At 42.2% G+C, this 23,757-nt stretch overlaps 1 protein-coding gene across 1 annotated transcript in view; it reads left to right on the top strand.

Moving 5' to 3' along the window:
* The window catches only part of LOC130854242 (formin-2-like), a 239,910-nt gene that overhangs the window by 144,026 nt on the left and 72,127 nt on the right, over nucleotides 1-23,757 (top strand). The window contains exons 12-13 of the mRNA XM_057736971.1: nucleotides 1,734-1,821; nucleotides 16,546-16,607. Of these exons, the coding sequence (XP_057592954.1) occupies nucleotides 1,734-1,821; nucleotides 16,546-16,607 (150 nt within the window). The remainder of the gene's footprint in view (nucleotides 1-1,733; nucleotides 1,822-16,545; nucleotides 16,608-23,757) is intronic.

A 23,757-nucleotide genomic window follows, 5' to 3' on the forward strand; every position in this document is an offset into this window, starting at 1 on the left:
GGAGGAGCTTTTATAGAGAAAAGAGTGGGTGGGGCTGTTCTCTATGAAATTTAATTGGAGGAAAGTAAGAGTTAAGGTTTCTCATTGGCTGAGCTGCAGCATTTTCCATTGGCTGAGCTTGTTGCTGGGCAGGAAGAACATCTCCTTTCCTCCTTCCGGGGGAAATAGAGGCCCCTTTCCTGTTGGAGATGCTGGAGATGCGATGTCCCTCTTTTCCTGTTGGGGTAATTGACCCCCAGTGGTAGGCGTGAGAGCTCCCTCTACAGGCCTTCCCGACTCCAATTTTAATCGAGGGTTAGAAATTAGTTTTCACCAGAATTTTTATAAGGGTATAATCAACATGTCGGCACGGCAGGAAGGTCAAATGACATATGGATGCAGACGTGCCCATTGTAATTAGGAACCAGGGGGTGATAGGAAACCTTAGGAAACGCAGTTTTGTCAGAGTGGCACAGATGGAGACTCAGATTCTATTTATCTGAAGTTAAGAAAACATTTTTAGAACAGAATACCTGCCTTCTGCTTTTCTGATATTAAGTTTCTATTTTTTCACCTCTGAAGAGGATATGGTTATTGATAAAAATAGTTTAGGTATGAATGGATTCAAATTCAAGTTCTAAGCTGAATTAAATAAAATGTTTAAAGAGCAAACTGAGAATCAGTTTCTATGTCTCTCCTATTAGGAGGCACTGCCTCTTTTGGGGTTTTAATGTCCCTTTCCTCAGAAAGCTTTCAGAAATGAATGTGGGGTTTTTGCAGTTGGTCCTTCTGAAGGAGATTTGTTTTTCTCTCCACCCATATCCCTGATAGGGAACCAAGAATTCTGTTATTCCTGCTAAGAGTATTATCTTACACTGATTTGTGTGACAGCTGGGCATGATTATTTTACTAGATTCCTAATTGATCAACTTAGGGCAGCTCTCACTTCTGGAATCTGATCATAACTTTTTTCTTTTCCTCCAGTTTTTTCTAAGCAAATTTATGACAGAATGCTGTAAGTAGAAATTGTTGCCCTACACAAGATCGGTATTTGGGATAATAGTGTCATAAGCAGGACGTGTTATTGTCTGGAAAACATACTTTAAACAAGCCCACGTCTGTGCTGGCAAACTTCTCATGGGTTGTATGAATTGACTCTTCCGGACTCTCTGGAAAGATTTGAGATTGAGCTGACATAACCCATTGGATTTGATGATGGTATCACTATTAATTAGGTAGAAAATTCCTCACAAAATGTGGCCCAAATGCAATATGAGAGCAACTGCCAGTAAAATAGTGAGCTTTCTAAAAATCCTGCGTAAAAGCACATTTTCTATTTTGTGGTGAAACTAATCTGATCTAACAGAATCTCTGCGTACTTTTATTTTCCCCTTTACTTGTCGGCCAGCGTTTCAACGTTCTGCATTTAAAAACAAAGAACACATTTTAAATCTCAGGCTGCAAATGATCAGATGTGTAATTGTTATTTTACAGAGGTCAAACTGATTTCCTAGATGGTTAGAAATTTCAGTGATGGCAGATCAGGCTCTTGTAAGGCAGCTGGTGAAGAGCACGTCAAAGGCAGGGATTTTGAAGACGGGAGATACAAAACCCAAAAAAGCTCATTCACATCAGTTGTGATACTTTAACAGTTCTAAGTTATTTGTTCCTCATTTAGGATAAAAATAACATGCTGTTAAGCCTATCACTGAGTTCAAATAACATTTCTCCCTTTTCCTTTCTTTCTTGAACAGGTTGTCAAGTTACTAAGCAACAAAAGGTCACAAGCAGTTGGAATATTGATGTCTAGCCTTCACTTAGATATGAAAGATATACAACATGGTAAGTGAAAAATAAAAATTCAGCTTTTGAATACTCATATTTTGGCTGAAGGATATGATGCTTAGTGGTAAAATTATTTCACACTTAGAATTTCCATGTTTGTTGAGATTAGTATGTTTCCTGTAAGTGCTACCAAATTCTCTACCATGATTGTTTCTGGGAGGGTTAGGAGTAATTAGGCTTTTGTGTTATTTCTATATCTTGCTGAGAGCCTAATTCTCATGTGACATGTTTACTCTGCATTAGTAAACATTTGATTTTTAATATATGAGAAATACTGGTCCCACTGTGCTTTGTACCTGATTAGACTTTGCTGTGCCATGTCCAAAGAGGGACAGGTGAACACTGGTGAGATCCAGATGTGGGCTGTGTCTCAGCCCCTGCCAGTACCTGGGGAGGATGGTCCACAGGAAAGGAAAATATGCTGAGGGTGAATCTCAGATATTTTCTGAGCTAACATAAAGAGGAGGAAGTAAACCTAAGATTTTCTAATAGATCAGCTAAGACCGGTGTAGGAGTTACATGAAAACTTGTTTCGATTGTTATTGTTTTAAAAATATCCTTTTGATTTGAGATGCCGAAGAGTAGACTGGATTGCTGTATATAGTGGTTAAATGAAAACTCAAAACTGTTGAAGAGGCTGCATGACCACTTGTCTCAGTTGCTTTTAAAGCACTGAGTGGGTGATGGGGCATATTCTCTTCGTCCTCCTGTTCCAAGAGGCTCTGAGATGCTGAAAGAATAACCCAAACAGCTTTACTATGTATAACTTTTTAGGGTGGACAACCGGTCCTTCTTTTTTCAGTTCCTTGGGATGACTAGAGTGTAGCCCCTAGGCTTCACTACATGTACGGGACCGAATTACTTTTTCTAATAACCGTCAAAGATAGTTTCAAATTATTCTTACCCATTTGTATTATTGTTGGTGATCCAGGCCCATGGAAGCAGTGATATCATGACCTTTTGTTATTTTTTATGGTGTTTTAATTTATATCTTTAACCAGCCTTATAAAATATTTTCTATATTTGGAGTTAGGGTGATTCCTTTTTACCATTCTTTAAATGGCTTTCATGTCAGTATTTTAATACTTTACTATTGACAGGCATCCCTATGTCATATTGTCCTATCATATTTGTGCTGAAAGATATTGCCCGAAGGTGAATAGAGGAATTAAATTTATGTTCACAGTGTCCTTTAAGCTGTTCAGAACCTTAGAGTAGATTTAAAGCGGATTAAATTATCCAATGGAATTCCAGTTTACCAGTTAACAAAATGTGGTTTATAAATCATGAAAACATTTACCTGGCTTTCCAGCTCACCCCTTTATGAATGTGGATTCTATTTGCTCGGCTTAAAATAATGCATGGAATCATTTATTTATTTTATTTTAATTTTTTATTCTTTTGGCTGTTATGTCTTCGTTGCGGCACGTGGGCTTCTCTCTCTAGTTGTGGTGTGTGGGTTTTTTCTTCTCTAGTTGTGGCGCACGGACTCCAGGACGTGTGGGCTCTGTAGTTAGCGGCATGCGGGCTCTCTAGTTGAGGCGTATAGGCTCAGTAGTTGCAGCACGTGGGCTTAGTTGCCCTACGGCATGTGGGATCTTAGTTCCCTGACCAGGGATCGAACATGCGTCCACTGCATTGCAGGATGGATTCTTTACCACTGGATCACCAGGGAGTTCCCTGGAATAATTTGTATATAGCACAAACTTGTCATGCCCTGTCAATCAATGAGTAACTCAGTCACAATCTAAATTTTTATTAAAGTGCTTTGGTGCTGAGGAGACTTTCTCAAGCTGAAGCGTTGGGGGTCTTTGTCATAGAACAGGATGCCAACGCCAGCAATGAGAAGTACTAAAGCTGGCTGATGTAGCACAGTCGAGTCATGGAATGAAATCTGAAATTAATGATACGGTCCTTTACTTCAGTCAGGTGTTGCCTGGGTTGAGTTAGTAATGAGAACCTTCTGAGCAAACGAGTCACTAATGTGTGTCTGCGTGAAGCCAGTGCGAGGTCATTGGAAACCTGCTGGCCTAGCTCACAGGAGCCGGGCGTGGCCGGCAACGCTTGCAGACTCAGGCAGAGCTGTGTATGAGCTTCATCCTATTAGAATGTCCAGTGATTGCTGGAGTCACTCTGAGACCCTGCACACAGTTTTCTAAAGCACGGCTGCCTCACAGATCTGCAGGAGCAAGGGTGTGCCTTTCCATGCCTTTCCTGGTCTGCTCTGTGTTGTCGGGACCACCGTGCCTGTGAGTGAATCAGGCGCAGCCTCCAGAGTTGAACTGACTTCTGTCAGGATGTGCCTCCACTGAGAAGTCTACAGAAGCGTAAATGCCATTGGTTTGGATATGAAGTGGCCACGGGATGTATCCAGACCTCTGGGGTCACCTTATACAAAAGCAAGCTAAGCTCTTTCGGTGGTTGTGTCTCCTGCTCAGTGTCAGGCAGCTCGTTAATAGGACTGACCTGCCCTCAGCCCTCCTCACTAACTGGTCCTGCTCTCCATCCACATGTGCTGGTCCTCCAAGATCCTGCTTTTCCTGCAACCAGCACTGACATCTCAAAAAGAAACAGGGCAAAAAGTGCAGGAATTATCTTCTCTCTCTTCTTCCCTGTCAGAACTCTAGGAAGGCTTACAGTTGGGTTTCCTTTGTAATGTTTCTACTGTGAAGTGCCCCGTTGGAGTAATTAGTGTGGGAGGTTTGGGTTATAGGTGCCAAAGGTCTGATCCTCCTCTTGGCACCGTATCCACGCGCGCGCGCGCGCGCGTGTGTGTGTGTGTGTGTGTGTGTGTGTGTGTGTGTGTAGCAGTTACAATGAAGGCCTGAGCTGCTGGGATGCAGTTGTGAACAAGCCTGGTAAACTCTGAACTATCCTGCATAATATAACAGTTTTTTGATGGGAAGAGTGAAAATGGTTCACCTCTGAAAACTCCCACTCCAAGGGTTTAGAATAATTTAAACTCTAGGATGCAGGTGCATTTCGGAGATTTCCCCTAGTCTGTGCTGGGGGTCCGGGCACTCTGGTTTTAGGACCTCCTTAAATCAGGCTCCAGAGGCCCTGTCAGGCAGGGCTAACTGTCCATCACTGCAGGAGTCGATTTCCTTGTGTGTGGTGGTTTGAGTTTATTGTAAGAGGGTTTAGAATCTGTACTTTGGGTGGGCCCTGAGCTTTCTATTTATTTAGCCCCTGGCCCCAGAAACTGTCAGCACGAAGTTCAGCTTTGTTGGGTCAGGCAGGTGGCCACAGGGCAAAGGCCAGACTCTGAGCTGGCTCGTGTCTCAGGACTCTCTCTTGCCTTTTGATTAGAATCCTAATTCCTATTTCGTCAGCTGTTTGAAACCTTTAAGACATTTTACAAATATATTTTATCCAGCATTTTTAATTGTTCTCAATGGGAAGATTCGTTTAAATAATCTAGTATTATTTCCAGAAATTGGTATTGTGAGAATATCTACTGATTTGTAGTTTAGTGAAAATAAATTGTATTTTATGTATAACTTTTGGCCCCTAAGGAGTCAGTGTGGTCTTCACAACTCTTAGGTCCATTTTAGTAGGTAATAGCTGTAAAAGAATGCTGAATTTCTTAAGGCTCAGTTTCACCCCCCCGCCCCCCACCAGTCTCGCTACTGGGTGGAATATCCACGTGGTTTATCATCAAGACCGGGATACTTTTGAGAGTGGAAGGGGTACCATTAATAATACTGCCTGGACAGTAAGTGTGAGGTGGACATTTTGCAGGCACACAAGTAGTAGCGTGACCCTATCAGCAGATCAAATGAGACAGCTTCTGATCTAATTCTCTCTTGTTTAGATATTTATTAAGCCAAGAGTTATTGGCCAGCAGGGTTACTGTAACCCTGAAGTTGTCCAGCTCTCTGCCCTCGGAGGTCCTCTCACCAGTATCTTGTCTGAAAGGTTTGCTCTGTGCCGATGCAGACCCATCACACAGGGATCTGCACCAGGCGCTGGTCCAGCGCAGCCAGGGCCGCACCCAGGGCTGTTGGGGACAAAGCCTCGGCTGGCCTCCTTAAGGATCCCAGCTGTAGACTCACTCCGCGGGGTTCTCGTGCTCAGCCTGTGGACGGGGATGGGGAAGGACATGTCTAAGAGATTTCAGCTAATCCACAGGCCTTGTATACCCTTAGTTTCAGGTATTAGTGTGCTAATGAGCAAGCCTCGGCTATGGTCTAGGTGGAACGGCTCAAGGCCTTGCAGGAGCTGCCTCCGGAGTGTGGCCTTCTTACAGGGGCGCCGCCAGCCACCCTGATGTGTGGGTGCCCTAAGCACGGAACCATTAGCCGGCCTGCATACCCTGTTACATTCCCTTGGTACAAGTATGTCAACATCAGTTACAGATAACAGTAGCAAGGGGCACCTAAGAAAGTGTTTGATGGTCCTGCCCATGGAAGCAAGTGTCATTATTCGCCCAGGAGTGGCTGCCCCAGGCTCTTAAGGTCCCGGTTCCTTCCCTCCTTTGAATGTCTGTTCTATTTAAAGACAGCTGGTATTGTGGGCCCAAGGGCAGTGAATACTAAATTATGTCCTTGTTGAAATTTCTATGCTGTTCAAAGGTGATTTATCAAAAGCATGTGTCTTGAAGTTAAAGGCAATAATTATATAAAACTAACTAGTATTCGGTTAGAAATATAGTTGATAAGGTAAATGAAATCATGGTTATGTTTATTCTTTGGTCTCTAAGCCTAATGATTGCTTTTTAAGCACATTTTTTTTAATTTTTAGAAAATGTAGTTGAGATTACCTTACAAAGACAATAACATCCTTTTAGATTTAAATCAGAAATTCTAGCGATGTCTGTCTATCTCTGACTCCTCATCTTTTGATCTTCTGTCTCTGACTCCCTTAAAGGGGCTCAGAACTGAGACACCTCATCCTGATAATTGTATAGGAAAGGAATTACCTAAGGTTGCAGGTGCTTGAACCTGCTCCTGACAAACAAGATATACATTCTACAATCTTTCATAATCAGATCTCTTTAGCAGTATCCGAAGAGATGGAATTCAGTATTGGGTTGAATTCTCCCCCCCACCCCGCCCCGGTTGTTACCGATGGTTGTGCAGAATGGTCCAGAGCAAGGGGGTTAATTTCCATTTTGCAGTGCAGGGGATTGAGGCTTATAGATTAGACGAGTCTGGGGCTTCCCATTCCCCCGACTCCAAGTGCAGGGCTGTCTGCAGCATGTTAACTTTTTCAGTGAGACCTGTGCCATCTAATAAGATGCAGAAACAGAACTGGCAGGAGCACGTAGTACTTTCGCCCACCCATGTGGAGTTTTAAAACTTTGCACAATATAAATTTAGCAAATTTGGTTTCTTGCTTTAAGTGTCATTTTGTACAAATTCCCTTGTTTGCTTATTGACTCTGTTCCTTAGAGAAATGACGTTGTGGATTTTTTTTCACATTTGTGAATTGAGTAAAAATATTTTAAAGAAAATTATTAGTTAATGGAGTTGCTTGTTCTTGACTGAACCAAACAAAAATTTTATAGAAAAAGCATTCTGGGCTAAGGCTATCATGATTATTTGTAAGTCTGGTGGTGTGTAGAGGTGGAACTTTCTGTTCCTCTCTTTTAGGAACCAGTTGCTCGGAGAGTATGTAGGGAAATAGAGAATATCCCCCCAGTGCAGTCTTGGGGATGCCTGCTTTCTTTCTGACTCACTGTCTAAGTACATTATTTCTTCTTAGTGTCTCTGCTTCCCTGGGTTTTCCTCTACTTTGTAGCATAGTCTAGCAATGATGAGGGCGTGAGTTCTGGGGCTGGGCTCCCTGGATTCTGTTATGGACTGAATGTCCGTGCCACACCCCCTCTTCCCCCCATTCCTGCATTGAAGTCCTAACCTCAGATGTGATGGTGTTGAGTAGTGGAGACTTTGGGACATAATCAGGTTCACATGAGGTCAACAGGGCAGACCCCCCCATGATGGGATTAGCATCCTAATAAGAAGGGGAGGAGAGACCAGGACTCTAAGCCAGGAAGAGAATCTGACCCAGTTCCAGTATCCAGAACTTTGAGAACTGAACTCCTGTTGTTTAAGCCACCCAGTCAAAGATGGATTTGGATCTCAGCCCTGCCACTGGTTAGGTGAGTAAACCTGAGCAGATTTCTTCATCGCTGTTCCTCAGTTTTTTCATAGTAAAAAGGACTTATTTCCTGTAAACATGCGCGCAGCACACACGCGCACACACATAGATACACACACATACATTCACACATGCATGCACACGGGCACACACACAGTCAATATTAGTTGTCCTCCCCTTCCTGGGTTCCTTAGGGGATAAGCTGTGTTTTCAGGCTTTGCGAGTGCTTGAAACTCCAGCCTGGCACCCCAGGGATAAGGGAGGACGTGAAGGGTTTGTCCCTTCCTCTTTTGTGGCTCTGGGCGTTTCCACTACAAGCCTTGCCCTGGAGACAGTGGATGGGGTAGAATACAGGAGCTGTGCCCTATGGTGGAATTCTCAAGTGAGAGGTGAGGGGGGCAAATGGGGATTCAAGGTCGGGGGGCACGTAACCGAGGCAGATTGGGTTGTTCTTAGCTTGGGTTTTCCACCAGTATTATTGAAATGCTGAGTTAGTACTAGGCTGTGTCCATTTCTGTTTTCTGAGTGGAGACAAATATGAGAATTATGTGTAATAGCAGCTCTTAAAAGTTAAATGGGGCTGCATCTTCGGCCGGTGCTTTATCTGCAAGAAGAGTAGTTTGTTTGGATCTTGAAAGGCTGGGGTGTCCCATAACTCTATGCTGTCTTATCATCGTCTCTGTGCGGTGTGTCACCCACATTCCACATGCGTCGCTGGTGGGTCCTGGTGGCAGGAAGATGCCAGTGGAAAGGCGTTAGGCTTTGCTGGTGAAATGAACCTTGGTGATGGACATAAGCAGAATCTAAGCACACGGACAGATGCTCTGTTTCTTACTTTGACTTTATTTTCCTGAAAGGTGAACTAGTTTTTGAGTGTGAAGTATAAGACCACTTAAAAAACCTGGAAATGCCCTTTCTGAACTGTTGGGACTTTGTAGGATGTTTTGTGGTAACTCCTTCCCAGAGTATTCTGGTAGCCTACTCATGAAGCATTTCTTTTATTCCACTGTCTGCCACTGAGTGATGGTTTTCTTATAAAATTTCTACCAAACAAGTTGTAGATTACAAACTCCAGGTTTTCTTTTTTTTTTAATTTTTCTGATTTCTTTCTCAGAGATGCAAGCTTTTTCACTTGTCCATTAATTACCATAATGTCGACTGGAGAAAGACACACTGCCTCCAAGTTGTGAGTTAAGTTTTATCTGGGGACCTTACTGAGAACTATAGCCTGGGGGAGAGCCTCTCAGATACTCTGAGGAGCTGTCCCAAGAGGTAAGGGAGGAGCCGGGATATATAGGGCCTTTTGCTGGAAAAACACAACACAACACAACACCTGTAGTCAAACATGAAAAGGATATTGGTAATCAGAAAAAAACAGACATCTCAAGTTAATGATGATAGTGCTTTTCTGTGTATGGGAAGATGCAAGAGTCTGGGCTCATGGAAACCATTCATTTGATGTGCACCTCAGCTGTCGGGGGCCAGTGTGCTGCTTTTCTCCACGCTGAGTCCCCTCAGGCACTCGGAGGGTGGTTCAGACCCCATTCATTGTTGCCGGACTGGCCGGCAGCTCTTTGTCCACAGTTAGAAAGTTTATTCATAATCATTTGTTTATTTTTGTAATATTCTCAAAAGTTGGATTCAGTGTGGCCAATGTTTTTTCCCAGTAGGTTTCCTAGTGCCTGGGTTCTTTATGAAACTCAAGTTTACAAGGCTCACTTGGAAATTGCTTCATGCTTCTTACTTTTTAAACTTTGTTTTCTTCATATGATGTACGGAATTTGAAGACCCATTTAGTAAATGTAGTCAGTGCTGTTGGGTGGTTTAGTGAACAGTTTTCATTGAAATGAACAGTCACTAAGGGTCAGAAATTTGAGAAGAAAGTGGGCTCCACCCAGTGAGCTCCGTGATCTTGTCATTGGTGTGGCCTGCATGTGAGATAGAGTTATTTTCATTAAAACCTGCTTCCGGAAATTTAATGTCAGAATGTTTTTTTGTTGTTGTTAAAATATTATTTATTCACTTGTTTAATTTTTTTTAATTTTTGGCTGCATTAGTCACACTGTAGAATTTGAGAGCTGTATCAATAAACTTTTCATATTCTGTTACATTAAAAGAGAGAGAGAGATTATGCCTCACTCAGCTTTAAGTACCTGAGTTTGCTAACATTACCTTGTTTAAATGAGTTAAGGCTTTGACTTCTTTAGATGCTTGGCAAAAAAAAATAAATTTAAGAAATTTGTGTTCGTTTGAATATAATTCAAATATTCATTTGAAGCTCAACAGACTCCGTAAGTTTTTGAAATGTTTGAGATATGTAGAATGTTCAAAAAATGCATAATTCCCGTTTTTAGATGAACTATTTATTTCTAATTCTGGTTCACTTACTGGTCGCCTTCTGAACCCTAATTCCTTTTACAGTGCACACATGTTAATGTCTCTTGTTCTGTGCCTACTTCTGAAGTTTGACTTACAACTATGCAAACAGGGGTTTGGGGGCTTCTGGCCTTACTGCCACGAAGCAGGGTGAACCAGCGGTGGGGCCTCCGTGGTCCGTGCCTGGGCCACCATCTCTGGAATGAAATATCCCATCATCTGCACCAGGGAAAGGCCTTGGTTTCACAGGAATAACATCAGCTTTCCCCGTGCTCGAGATTATCTCGAGCAGGGATTTCAGCATCTTAGTGAAAGTCTTCCAGTGTTGACATATGATGCAGTCTGGGAAGTTAACTCTTAATGTCAACCTTTAACTCTCATTCTGTGCCAAGAAGGGATTCTGGATGCATTTTCTGTGTGGCATCCTGCCCAGTGAGGACAGTGCACTTCCTCTCCCCTCCTAATCAAGGGAGACACTCCCTAGGCTCTATCTTACGAGAGTATAAATGTTTTCCTAATAAGCTAGAAGGTGAAATCTGTTATGGGCAATAAAGGACGTTTCGCAGTGCTGGTTTATGGAAAACATTCAACAGGCAGTGGCTGTTTTACACAAAGTGCTGTGTGTTGTTTGAAACCATTTGGTCATTTATACACTATGCTTAAAATAAACACTATCTGGGATATGCCAGACTTTTCCTCTTCCTCCTTTATTCCACACGCTACATTTTGTCACCTGCCAAAGTCAAGTAAATCTTTTTTTTTTTTTAAATGTCTACTTTCCCCCTTTTTTCTTTGGCTGTGTTGCGCAGCATGTGGGATCTTAGTTCCCTGACCAGGAATTGAACCCACATCCTCTGCAGTGGAAGCACGGGATCTTAACCACTGGACCACCGGGGAGTCCCCAAGTAAATCTTATCTAAAGAGTTGAGATAAGCCCTGAGTCATACCAGTGTAGTCCAGTCAACACACCTCTCCAAAGACAGGAGTGAAATACAGTATTGCTAGGTTAAATAGCCTACAGTGGCAATCATGTTTGCATTTAAAGATTTTATTCCAAAAGCATAATCTTGATATCCATCTTCTTCCCCTGCCCATAAAAGGTGGCATACTGACTCAGGCAAAAAGATTTGCTGACAGTTTAACTTGTGCAGCTCTTGTCAACAAGGCCCACGGGTGTGCAAGGCCACTGACTTAATCACTTAGGTCGTTTACCATGTAGGAGCAGGTGTGCTTGAGATGCACCAGTGGTGGATTGGATGTCAGATTTGTTTTTTCCAATAGGAAAGCCTTTTTTTTTTTTTACATAGCCCAAGTGCAAAAGCTATAGAGTTCTGGCATTTTATTGTCTGCCATGAGGTTAAGCTCCCTGAAAAGAGAGGATAGTATAAATGAATATGATTCCTAAATTATAGGATGCTATAAAACTACAGTTTTCTTCCTTTCTAGGGCATGCAGCATTTTAATTGCTTGCTAATAAAGTGTAAACGCTTCAAGGGCAGGAAGCATGTCTGTCAGGTTTAGCTCCACATCCCCAGGGCTGAGAAGGGTGTCTGGCCCAGACTCAGGACTCTGGGAATGTTTGTTCAATGAGTGGATGAAAATGTTTTCAAGAAGACACTTTGTTTTCTTTGCAGATGGACACAAATGTTTTGTATTCTTTAGGTAATCCAGAATGGCTTCAAGTATTATTTAAGAACTTCAAGTATTATTTAACCCATGCATGTTAAAAACTTGTAGCAGTGTGTCTTCCCGGTCCCGCTAATGGGTGTGCCTGTGCACGTGTGAGCAGGAGCGCAAGCATGTTTAGTGGTGGGATGTGTAAAGAACACAAATGTGTTCCCTGTCCGCTTATTGTTGTCAGACCCAAGTCCGTGAGCCAAACAAACCGAACAGATGGAAAGACTGGAGTTTGGAGCAGAGAAAGGTTCATTGCAGGGTCAAGCAAGGAGAATAGGTGGTTTGTGCTCAAAAAGCCCAAAGTCTCTGGTGGTTTTGGGGGAAGAGTTTCTATAGGTAAAATTTGGGGGGAGGGCTGCCGGGTGTGTGACCACCCCCCCCCCCGATTGGTTGGTCGGGGGGAACAGGGTGGTGCTCTAGGAATCTCCATCATCAGCTTTGTGGTTCCAGCCAGTCTGGGGTCCCTGTGCTTGAGCTTGAGCTCAGCCCGAAGTCACCATCCTCCACTGGGTGGAGGCTCCAGTTCCTGTAGAAGAACTCAGAGACCTGTGTGTGTCAGATTGTTAAGCACATCCCTTGAGGAGGAACCGGGACCCTGCCCCATTGCTGTGCCAGCTGCACTACTGTTTCCTGACTGCCTTTCCTTTGTTCTCTCACTCCTCTCGTTAGTAGCTCCGGGAGGGTCTAGGAGGCTGAAGGCTTTCTCCTACAAACAAGAAATGGGGCACAGAAAGGCTTTTGTACCCGGGAGGTCCCCATGGCGTCCTGCTTGGTTTCGTTATCAAGTGTGAAATGTTCAGATAAGGGTGGTCCCAGGTGCCTTCCTCTCTCTGAGAAATGTTAGTTTAAATAAATTGTTGGGGGGACTTCCCTGATGGCACAGTGGTTAAGACTCCGTGCTCCCAATACAGGGGGCTGGGTTCCATCCCTGGTCAGGGACTAGACCCCACATGTCACAACTAAAGATCCTGCGCGCTGCAAAAAGATCCCACATGCCACAACTAAAGATCCCTGCATGCCTACTAAGACCCAGCACAGCCAAATAAATAAATAAATATTTTAAAAATAAACAAATCAATCGTTGGATTTGTTCAGTTAAGCTAACCAAAACCAACAAAATTTTTGAAAGTTGCTCGACTGCATCTTAAGCCATACATTTGGGCAGTTTTTAGAGTAACTCCTAGGTGAGCAGATTTTTCAAGGCAGGTGTCGGCACATTTGTGTTTCCTGGTAAAGGGGATGCTGCGTGTGACTCTTGACACTGCTGTCATCGCTTGGCACAGTGGCATGCACACAGCTGACGTTTCTATGCTTTACTGAGTTTCGAGTAAAAATTTAGAGATAATAATTCTAGGCATTTCTACCAAAGTGTTTTTTTTTTTCTTTCTTTTTTCTTTTTATATCCCCTGGCAGGACAGTTAAAGACAGTACTAGAAACTCCTGAATGAGTAAAACTGACCATTTGCCTTCCCCACAGATTGCAGATGTGAAGAGGCAGAGGAGACCTCTCCCCCAAGAAAGAGCTTTCTCTTACCCTGTAGGACTCAGTTCCAGGTTCCCTCATCATCACATGGGTGGTTATGCTTGTGGTACCTTCTGCAGCAGACACTGCTACCTGTGCTGCTGTTTGCCTTTCGCTTTCGGATATTGCTGCCTTTGTGAATTTATGGAACCAATAATGCAAATACGTGGCTTCTAGGGAGTCTTTCTTAGGGTTAGCTGTTAGGGCTTCTCTCCAAAGGTTCAGTAATGACTTTTGGTTTTTGCACTGTAATCTTTGCAGTTTTCTACTGCATGTGCCACACTCTGGCATAAGCTGGTGATACCTAAGACACATCCTTCCTATCATGCTCTTCAGAATCTCTTTGGAGGGACAGAGCACATACTCACATACAAAAGAGGGAATATCAGAAATGTATCAGGTGACTTGTATTAAAGGGTGGAATCAAGAGGCTGGGAAGGTCGGGATGAAATATCGAAGTTAGGGAGTGTTTCAGAGATTACTTAGGCTGGAGCTTTAAATCACTGTTTTATTGGAGATAGCAGTTTGTCCACATTATCCACACTTTGCAGCTTCTCCTCACTTCTCGGTGATCATGGGAAACTATTCTGGCCAGAGAGACATAAGGAGATATCTGCAAAGAATAGGCATTGCACATGCCCTCTTGTTGCTTCCTTTCTTCCTTCTTCATTTTGCCCGGAATGTGAGAGAGATGGATGGAGCCGTGGCTGCTGTTTTTCCACATGAGGAAAAGACCATTAAAAAATGTTGGCCCTAACCTTTTTTTAGCTCCTGAAGCAGTACCAACCTATCTCAATTTTATTTGTCATTATTTACTCAGACATCTTTTTTACAGTTCAAAACCATTTTTAACCAGTACAAATATATTTAACACTTTTGCCAGATGGTCAAGTGACTAGTTGTTAAGAACTGACAATTGATATTTTAAATGTCTTCATCACTACATTAACCAAATGGCTGACATCACTCTGTATTAGCTAAAATGAGCTAAACTTTTAAAAGCTGGCGGGGCGGGGAGAAGGGAAGGACTAAGTTATAAACAAACATGAATGAATGATTTTTCCCCTCATTTAGTCCTCATGTCTTTCATCTCTCAAGCATGAAGCCAATGAAGGGAAAATTATGTGGAAGAGTAGTAGCAGTGTTGCTTTCCATTGAGATTTCGTGTGGATGGTTAAAAAATGACATTTCATGGATTAGGGCTTTTTGTGGACTTGCTTAGGACTATATAACATTTATAGAGATATTCTTTGGCACATGACGTTGCATGAGATAAAATGTGAGAAACCTCAGTATATCTACGAGTAAAGTTTCATGTAAGGAAAACTTGCAGAAATAATATTATGTTTTAAAATAATAAAGTCAGAGGTTAATCATATCTTTTATGAGTTTTGACTTGAGCATGAATGATTTTATTGTGTTTCTCTTCCTTGTTCTGAAAATGAAACCTTGTGCTAAGTTGACGACCAGCATTTCCTTCATAGTTTACCATCAATCTGTCAGTGTATCTCCTGAGGAATATAGAAACACTGGATTATTAGCTGATGAATTCCGAAGTTAGAGAACTTTGGGATTCACTCTAAGAGTTTCCTTAAGGGCTAGACTCTTGCACGAATACAAAGATTTATAATCAAAAAATGATAATTCCATGCATGAAAGTGCCATATTTATTTTGGTTTCATGTATTTTGTTACATTATTTTTAGCCATATTACTTGCAGTGAAAATCATTTGTTAATCCCTTTTAATTAGCTTTTGAAATTTAATCATAGTTGGGCTATGCTTTTGCTACTTTGAAACATTAAATAGTTTGTGATATGTTTATTTGGTCTAAAGAGTAAAAATAAAAATATTTGATGGCAAATCTTAATTCTTAGATTTAAATTTAAGACCTAATTTTTTTGGAGTTGAGATAGTGGAATATTGTTAGGCTAGAAGTATTATATTCTAGTGGATGGGATATTTTTTGGTGAATCTGGACTCAACGCCCAACTCCAGACAGAAATGCTAAAAATTATCTTGGTGAGATTTCTTATTCATCCTGTGTTTCAGTATCAAATTTGGCTTTCATAATTCTTTCTTGCGATTTTGCCAGAGCCAACTAGAAAATGTGTCATGTACTTTAAGCTTTGAGAAAAAAACATTGTAAAATGCCTCAATTATCAAAATGTCTCACCACTTTTTGATTATCCACTCTGTGATTTTTCTTCCAAAAGTCTTTAATCACACAACAGCTTCAGCGACTACTTGGCACAGATTTGATCAGGGCAAATTCACCTCTTTTCCGGCTAATTTGTGCACAGCTAATGCAAAATGCTTTTGGTTGACCTACACCTAAATTAAGTAATAAAACACACCAACTCCAAAATTCAATACGTTTCCCAGGCCAAAAAATGCATTTAAGAACATATTTCCAGTTTTTGATTATCCATTCCACTTCTTCCTTGTATAAGCAGGGCAGTTTGTATGTTAAGGATAGACTTTTAAAGATGCATCTGTGCCAGTCTCAATACCATAACCAAAGGATTGTCCTTTGATTATAACAATTTAAAGAGTTGCAACAGGAAATTCACCTGCTATTTCCATATTAAGTCTATCAGTTTAGTGATTAGATTTAACCTTTGTCAAATGTCTTTAGATAAATTGGCAGATAAGTGCATTTATTGGCGTAAAACCAGAATGTGGCAGTAACATGAGTGATTTGCCTATTTTTCTGGTATTAAGCAGATTTTTCAAATTCATTCAGGTGAGTCATGAAAGAGACAGACTCAGTTTCTCTCTGACTGTTGGGCCCTATTCCTGGGACTTTATATTTGTGGGGCAATGAAAGCTTTGACACTTGACACCTGCCCCATTGAAATGCCTGGCTCGGTCTTTTGGGGGGTGTGGGGGGACAGGCGGCTGCGGTGCAGGCAGAGCCCCCACCCTCTGCCTGCCGGGAGTAAACTCCACTCTGCGGACGGTCACTATTGTGTGAGGTGGTAAGACACTTTTCACAGCTGGCTTATGGCAATTTATATTCTTTCTTTTGTCTTTTTTGCACAGCTGTGGTGAACTTGGACAATTCTGTGGTTGACCTGGAGACCCTCCAAGCTCTGTATGAGAATGTGAGTAACAGGGAATTTTACGTGTGAGGATGTAACACAGGCACGGTTCTTGTCAACATACCTGTACAGGCTCGTTGCTTCCATGGCCTCTGAGGAAGTGTGGTACAGGGGCATTGAACTTACATAACTATGGTCTTGTAAAAATACTTTCTAGGAACATATTGAGTACATGTGTGGTCTCATAGTTTTAAAAACTGTGATTCAAAACGTTGTACGTGAAGTCTTTCAGATTCCCTCATTTGAAATAGAATCAATGGTTTGGCGGAGGCTAGTTTGAGAGGAGCATTGCGTGATGCCCTGGTGCATTTAATCTTCACATGGAAACTATTGGCAGCTGCTGTTATTACCCCATTTTACAGATGGGGAGTCCACACGACCTGCCCAAGGTCACACAGGCCAGGTTGTGCTGAGCCTGGGATTTACTGCATTCTGACTGTTTCTCTATCTGCTGGAGTTTCCTGCACTGAGTGGCAGGACATTGTGTCTTTCATCTGGTAGCACTTTCTCTTAAGAAGTTGGCAGGAAACGGGAGTGAGGAGAATGACCGGGATGTGGTGCTCTCAGAAGTCCAGTCTGGGCGGGGCTGCGTGAAATGGCTACAGCTGGGGCACGGCATTAACTGACATTGATTCACACGATGTAATGTGTAAGAGAGATTCTCTTTTCAGTGTGTTTGATTGTATCTGGGAGGAAGTCTCAGTGTGCCCCTACTTTTTTCATTTTGTTTCTGTTCTTGCCTGTGGTCTGCCTGATATTTAAACCTCTGTGCCTTTTGGGTCCTGGTCTTAGTTGGCCCTGGGCTTTTCTGTGCCAAGTCAGGTAATTCCTGGCTCTGGAGACACGTGTGATGGGCAGGAGTCAGACTCCCTTCCCTGACCACTCCCTTTGAGGACAGTGTGTTCCACCTGCTTGTCCGTTCTTGGATTTGGTACTTTTTAAAGCGTATATCCATGTGGTGTCCCTGTGAGGCCGGGATTTCTCCTTGGGTGACGTAGCACCGGTGCCTGGCCCCCATCGTGGGCACAGGCACAGGACTCGCTAACAAGGCGGAGAAGGGAGAGTGTGAGTATTTTGTTACGTGGTGGTCATCACGTGATGGAAACTAGAGAAAATGGAACCATTTGGAGGTATAGAGAGCTTTCATTTCCCTTGAGTATTTCCTGCCAGCCTTCTCTCAACCAAGAACCACGTGGAGGAAACGAGGAAGCACCAGGAAGAGTAACTTCTTCAGCAGGTCCTAACGATGTGAGACGTGTGTGTGTAACTGTATCTCGTGCACGCATTCCCTGTGCTGTGTACACGTATTTATGTAGATACGTGGTATACATGGCTGTGTATTACACAAAGACACATGAATGTTTTATTTTAAGCTGGTATATCCACGTGCAGGAACATATACAGAAAAAAAGTAGAGAACATTGGGGACAACTGTATTTATGGGGGAAGTTTGTTTTGCAGTGATTTAGAGTATTTCATTTGGGAGTTTTTTAGCCTTTCAAAGTAAATTAATTTCACAAAATATAAATTTCTGACTCTGGACAAACCAGCTAGCTACCCAGAATTTCTTACCGTCATACCCCATGAAAGGAGGACCAGTACCATGTGGCACTGGTTACATTTGCGATTTTCTTTATGTTGCTGATGTCTTTAAACTTGATGGTTCAGACTTACACTGTGTCAGGAAGACAGCCACTTTCTGGTGGGAGTGGTTCACAGCGACACCAGTTTCAGTAGCAATGGGCCAGAGGGTTTTGATCTTCAGTAGAGGAACTTAAAACGCCTGGTATGAATGATAAAGAATTGTGTATGCCTTGTGTACAAACAGAGCTCATGCTAATTCCTGAGTAGCAGCCACTAAAATACATGTCCAAAGAAAGCAGAACTATTTCTTTTATCCATGACAACATCCCCAGCACTTAGATTTAGGTAGTCTTGGACACTTAGGAAATATTCAGTAAACATGAAATGAATATATATATGAATTGATTTAAGACCTCTTTGGACTTTCTGTTATATGGTCTTCAAATACTTTTGCCACTTCAGACTGATTGATACCCATCATGAGTAAGGATCCACATTGAACATCTGCTTGTGCTGTTCTTACTTCTTGGTGGTAACAGGACTGCACAGGCACAGTGATGAGTGGTGCTTACTGTAACCTGCAGGGTTACAGGGTGTGTGGTAGCTTACTGTAACCTGCTCTACACAAAAAGTGGTGAGAAGCACAACGGTTGAAACTTTGAAAAGGGTAAATGAGAGTTTAAAATTTTTACATATTTTTAGAATTCTAGGTCATTAAGGACAGACTCCCGGGACGTATTGGCATATAAAGGTCTTCAGCTTTCTAGAGATGAAGGCTGAGGTATATCTCTGTTACTTTCTGACAGACAACAGTGGCAGATGAAGGCTTCTCCAGTTAGGGATGAATGTGCTAAATTAGCAAACCAGGGAGCTTCCCCTAAATTAAGAGACAGTTGAGATACATATTCCCTAGTGGTGAAAAATGCATTTGTTCAAATCCCTTCATTACAGTTGTTTAAATTCCTAAGAGAGTTATGATCATTTAAAACTCAGGGGGTCTGATTTTTAGAATAGTAATAATTTAATGCTTATTATGCACCAAACACTGATCTAAGTGCCCTACATGTATTTAATCCTCCAAGTGCCTTACCTCTGACTCAGGAGCAAGAAGTACTCTCGTTAGAAAAGAGGGAACTGACCTAGGAAGCTTGTCAGCTCAGCACTGGGGGTGACCCTAGTCCCCCCCTGACAACTGTGCTCTGAGGCTCGGAATTTCCTGACTCTCAGGTAGAACTGGACAGGACCCTCCAGGAGGAGCCGAGGCACACTGTGTGCTGGAGAGAACTCGGGGTGAAAAGTCAGAGGAACATGGCCCAGTTCCAGCACCACAAGCTCATGGACACCTCCAGTGACTTATTGATGCTTCTTCAGCTTCAATTTCCTCATTTCTAGATAGGGATTCTAATAATCCATTATAACAACGTCAACTTTTTGTCACTATAAAATGGACATAAAAAGAACTTTCTAGACCATTCAATACTATTATGCTTTTTTTAAATAAAAATAAGAGTGGGCATAGAACTTAAAATAACTAAGATTGTCAAACAGCAAATGACTCTCTAAGGCTGGTAGGATCAAAGGTAACAAAGGTCCTGTACCATGTAATTAAATTAAAACTGGACCTTTTCCTCAAAGGTCTGAAGATTTTGCCATAGGAAACAGAATAAATACCTGTGTGTTTATAGGCAACATGAATTAATAGGGAATACTTTTTGAAAATTTTGTCGATTTAGAATTATACCGCTTGATTTACAATCATCATTTAAAAATCTGTATTTTATCTTTTGAAACAGTCTCAGAGATACAATAAAGTTGCAGGTATGCCATGAAGAACTATTCTTTTTCTGTACCACTTGCAAATAAATTGTCAACATTATGCCTGACCTTCCCTGAGTACTTTAGTGTGTATTTCCTACAATGGAGCACACACTTTACCTTAATGCAACCAGCAACATCATGCAATTGACGACGTATTGCTGTCATGTCATCCTCAGATTCCAGTCAAGTTTTGCCGGTTGTTCCAATAATGTCCTTTGTAGACAGGACATCCTTGAAATTTCATCATGCTTTTTATCTTCCTTTTCTTGGGCACTTGCCTCTTGTTGATTTATAGTATCATTATGTGTGCATATGTCTTATCTTTCAACTTAACCATAAATTCCTTATCGGTAGGATTTTCACATTCCATGTTTAGCAAGATGGTTTATGTATAATATTCATAATAATTACTAATTAATTAAAGAATGACCTGAGAATTGTACTGTTTTTGCTCTTGATGTGGTTTTATCAGTGAAAGAGATGGAAATGACAAATAGCGCTACTTCAAATGCTGTCCTTTTTTGAAAGATAAGTGTAAAAAGTAATGTTGCTTTCTTAAATATAAGATAATTTCAGAAGTATTTCTTCAAAGATTCAGAAGTGTTAACTACACGAATAGAAGTTAATCATTACTATCCCAGAAATAGTTCATCAGATTTTTGTGTGATTTTTCAAACAATATTTTAAATTCAATTAGTGACGTTTTATTTTAGGCAAGCTAAGTATGCTTGTTTCTTTCTTGCTGATGTAATTTCAGAGGCTTTTGCCTCAGGAGCTCTTGGAGCTGCTGGAGGAAGTCTTCCCTTTTCCCAGGTTACCTGGGTCTTTGAATGTCCAGTGGACTGACCACTTGTTCAAGCTTTCTCTTCTCAGTTGATAATATACACTCCAGTGAACCCAAGATGAACCCAAGGCTGTGGACCCAGTTGTAGTTTATTTCTTCGTGTATAGTGCAGAACAAGGTTTTCCATGTTTTTCAGTTGTTAAAGCCTGTGTTTATCCCTGACTCATAAAAACAAGGCAGCAGCTGCATTAATGCACATCTGTGTGGACCTCATCAAGATCCTCCCCATGTCCCCACCTTCCCAGCCTTTACAGCTGGATCACAGCTACATTAAATGGGCCGCAGCTTCATTTCTGCCTAACATGAGGGTGCCTTTCCTGACTCTGTGCTCCTTTCCCACCGTACACTCAGGGCACAGCAGAAGGCGTGGTTCCAACCACATGAAGCCAGTGTGTTCACTCATCCCAAGGGGACTGGGGTTCTGATACAGTTCTCATCGACTGTGTATCAGAAGGGGTAGCCCCCAACCCAGTGTAACTGCAGTGGATGTTTCACATCTCTGCACTGCTGAACACGTGGGCGAGTGAGTGTGTGCCCGGGCTCTGGAGCAAGCCCAGCCCAGAGAGACGCCCTGGCTGTGCCTCCCTTTCCCTGGCGCAGTCCCAGCCCACGGCCGTGAACACTCGGTCGTCTGGTTCACAGCCATCTGTTTCTCCTCATTTATCACCACCACCTTCTCTTTATCTAAAAAAAAAACCTGTACTCAGCCATAAAAAAAGAATGAAATAATGCCATTTGCAGCAACATGGATGGACCTAGAGATCACCATACTAAGTGAAGTCAGTCAAAGAAAGACAAATATCATAGGATATCACTTATATGTGGAATCTAAAAAATGATACAAATGAACGTATTTACAAAACAGAAATAGACTTACAGAGATAGAGAACAGATTTTTGGTTGCCAGAGTGCAGGAGGTTGGGGAGGGATAGAGTGGGAGTTTGGCGTTAGTAGATGCAAACTATCACATTTAGGATGGATAAACAACGAGGTCCTATTGTATAGCACAGGGAACTATATCCAGTCTCCTGGGATAAACCATAATGGAAAAGAATTTGAAAACAAGAATGTAAAGTAGAAAGTCCTGTGAATACCTCTGTGCCCTCTCTTTCCGTTCCAGCCACTGTGCACTTGTTTCTTTCCTCTCCTTTTGGAAGGTATGCTCAGATAGCCCTCACACTGTAAAGAAGGAAGAGTAAAGAGAAATACCTCGCCTCCTCTCCTTCATTATTTCTTTCACTTGCAAACTTTACTGGAACACTGCCCAAGTGTCCGGCACGTGCTCGGGTGGGCACTGGAGCCGTGGCTTCCTGCTGCCTGTAGGAGGAGGAGCAGAGCGAAGCTGTGTCCTCCACACCCATCCTGCAGAGAAGCGGGGGACGGGAGCATCCCTGGGGAAGCACATTGGGGGTGAAAGGGGGAGTGACCCAAGAAGAAGGGTGCCGCTGATGAGTGCTGTTGAGCGTCTTTTTATATACCTGTTGGCCATTTGTATGTCTTTTTTGGAGAAATGTCTATTCAAATCTATAGCTCATCTTTTAATCAGGATAGTTTTTTTTTTCCCACTGAGTTATCAGGGTTCCTTATGTATTTTGGAAATTAACCCCATATCAGATACATGATTTACAAATATTACAGTACTACTTGTCTATTTTTTTCTTGTGTCGGTGTCATACCCTTGAAATCATTGCCAAGACCAATGTCATGAAGCTTTTTCCTAAGTTTTTCTTCTAAGAGTTTTACAGTTTCAGGTCTTTCTGTTACAGAACAGGGTTCTTGGCCTTTCCCAAGCAATAGAAGGCCAGACAAGAAATTCAGTCAAGGCTTTATTGGGGCCTCTGCTGCAGCAGGAGGGAGGGAGAACAAGTAGCATGTTCCCTTGCTCACTGGCTCCCTGAGGGGGGCTGAGCTGGTTTCTTATATGGGGTGGGTGTAGGGGTGTGTCCAGGGGTCGCGTGGAGGGGTGGCTTAGGTGGTTTGCCCACCCCTCTGGTAGTGTTGAGTGCAGGGGGCAGGTGCCATGCCTTGTTTTTGTTCCTGGCTCTTCAGAATTGGCAGTTGGGGTTTTTTTTGTTCTTTTTGTATCTTCTTGTCCATAATTTGCCCCAGCTGCACATGCAAGCAGTTATTTTTAGTCCCTTATAGTTTCTTTGTATTTTGTTGCCCTAGGAGATGTTTTGTCCAGGTACAAAGCCCTGCATCCCAGGTCCCAGCCATCTCATTTTCTTTAAGTCTCTATTTTGAGTTGATTTTTGTGAAAGGCGTAAGATAACAGTCCAATTTCAATCTTTTGCATATGGCTGTACAGTTTTCCAACACCATTTATTGAAGAGACTGTCCTTTCCCCTTTGGGTATTCTTGACACCGTTGTTGACGACCAGTCGACTGAATATGTGTGGCTTTATTTCTGGCCGCTCTGTTCTCTTCCATTGGTCTATGTGCCAGTACTACAGTGCTTTAGTTACTGTAGCTTCATAATATATTTTGAAGTCAGGAAGTGTGATGCCTCCAAATGTGTCCTTTTGATTGGTCTGGCTGTTTGGCAGGAGTGAGTTGGTAAATGTGTTGTTGAGTCTTTGTGTCTGTGGGGGTGAGGAGGACTCCACTGTCCTGCTGACATCACTCCCTTTCCCTTCGCTCTTGAAGGGAAGGTTTCCCTCCAGAAGTATTTTCCTTCAACCTGAGAAGTGTCTTTAATGTTCTTCAGGTGCAGGTCTTTTCATAGTTAATTTTTAAATTTTTATTTATCTTAGAATTCCTTTATTTCACCGTCATTTTTTAATGTCATTTTCATTGGATGTAGAAATCTGCTTTGACATTTTCTTTCTTTCTGCATGTTAAAAATATTCCATTTACCCCGGCCTCCAGTGTATCTCATTGAAACATTATACGTCTAGACGTTTGTTT

The sequence above is a fragment of the Hippopotamus amphibius genome, chromosome 5 (genome assembly GCF_030028045.1).
Source record: "Hippopotamus amphibius kiboko isolate mHipAmp2 chromosome 5, mHipAmp2.hap2, whole genome shotgun sequence".
Lineage (NCBI taxonomy): Eukaryota > Metazoa > Chordata > Mammalia > Artiodactyla > Hippopotamidae > Hippopotamus > Hippopotamus amphibius.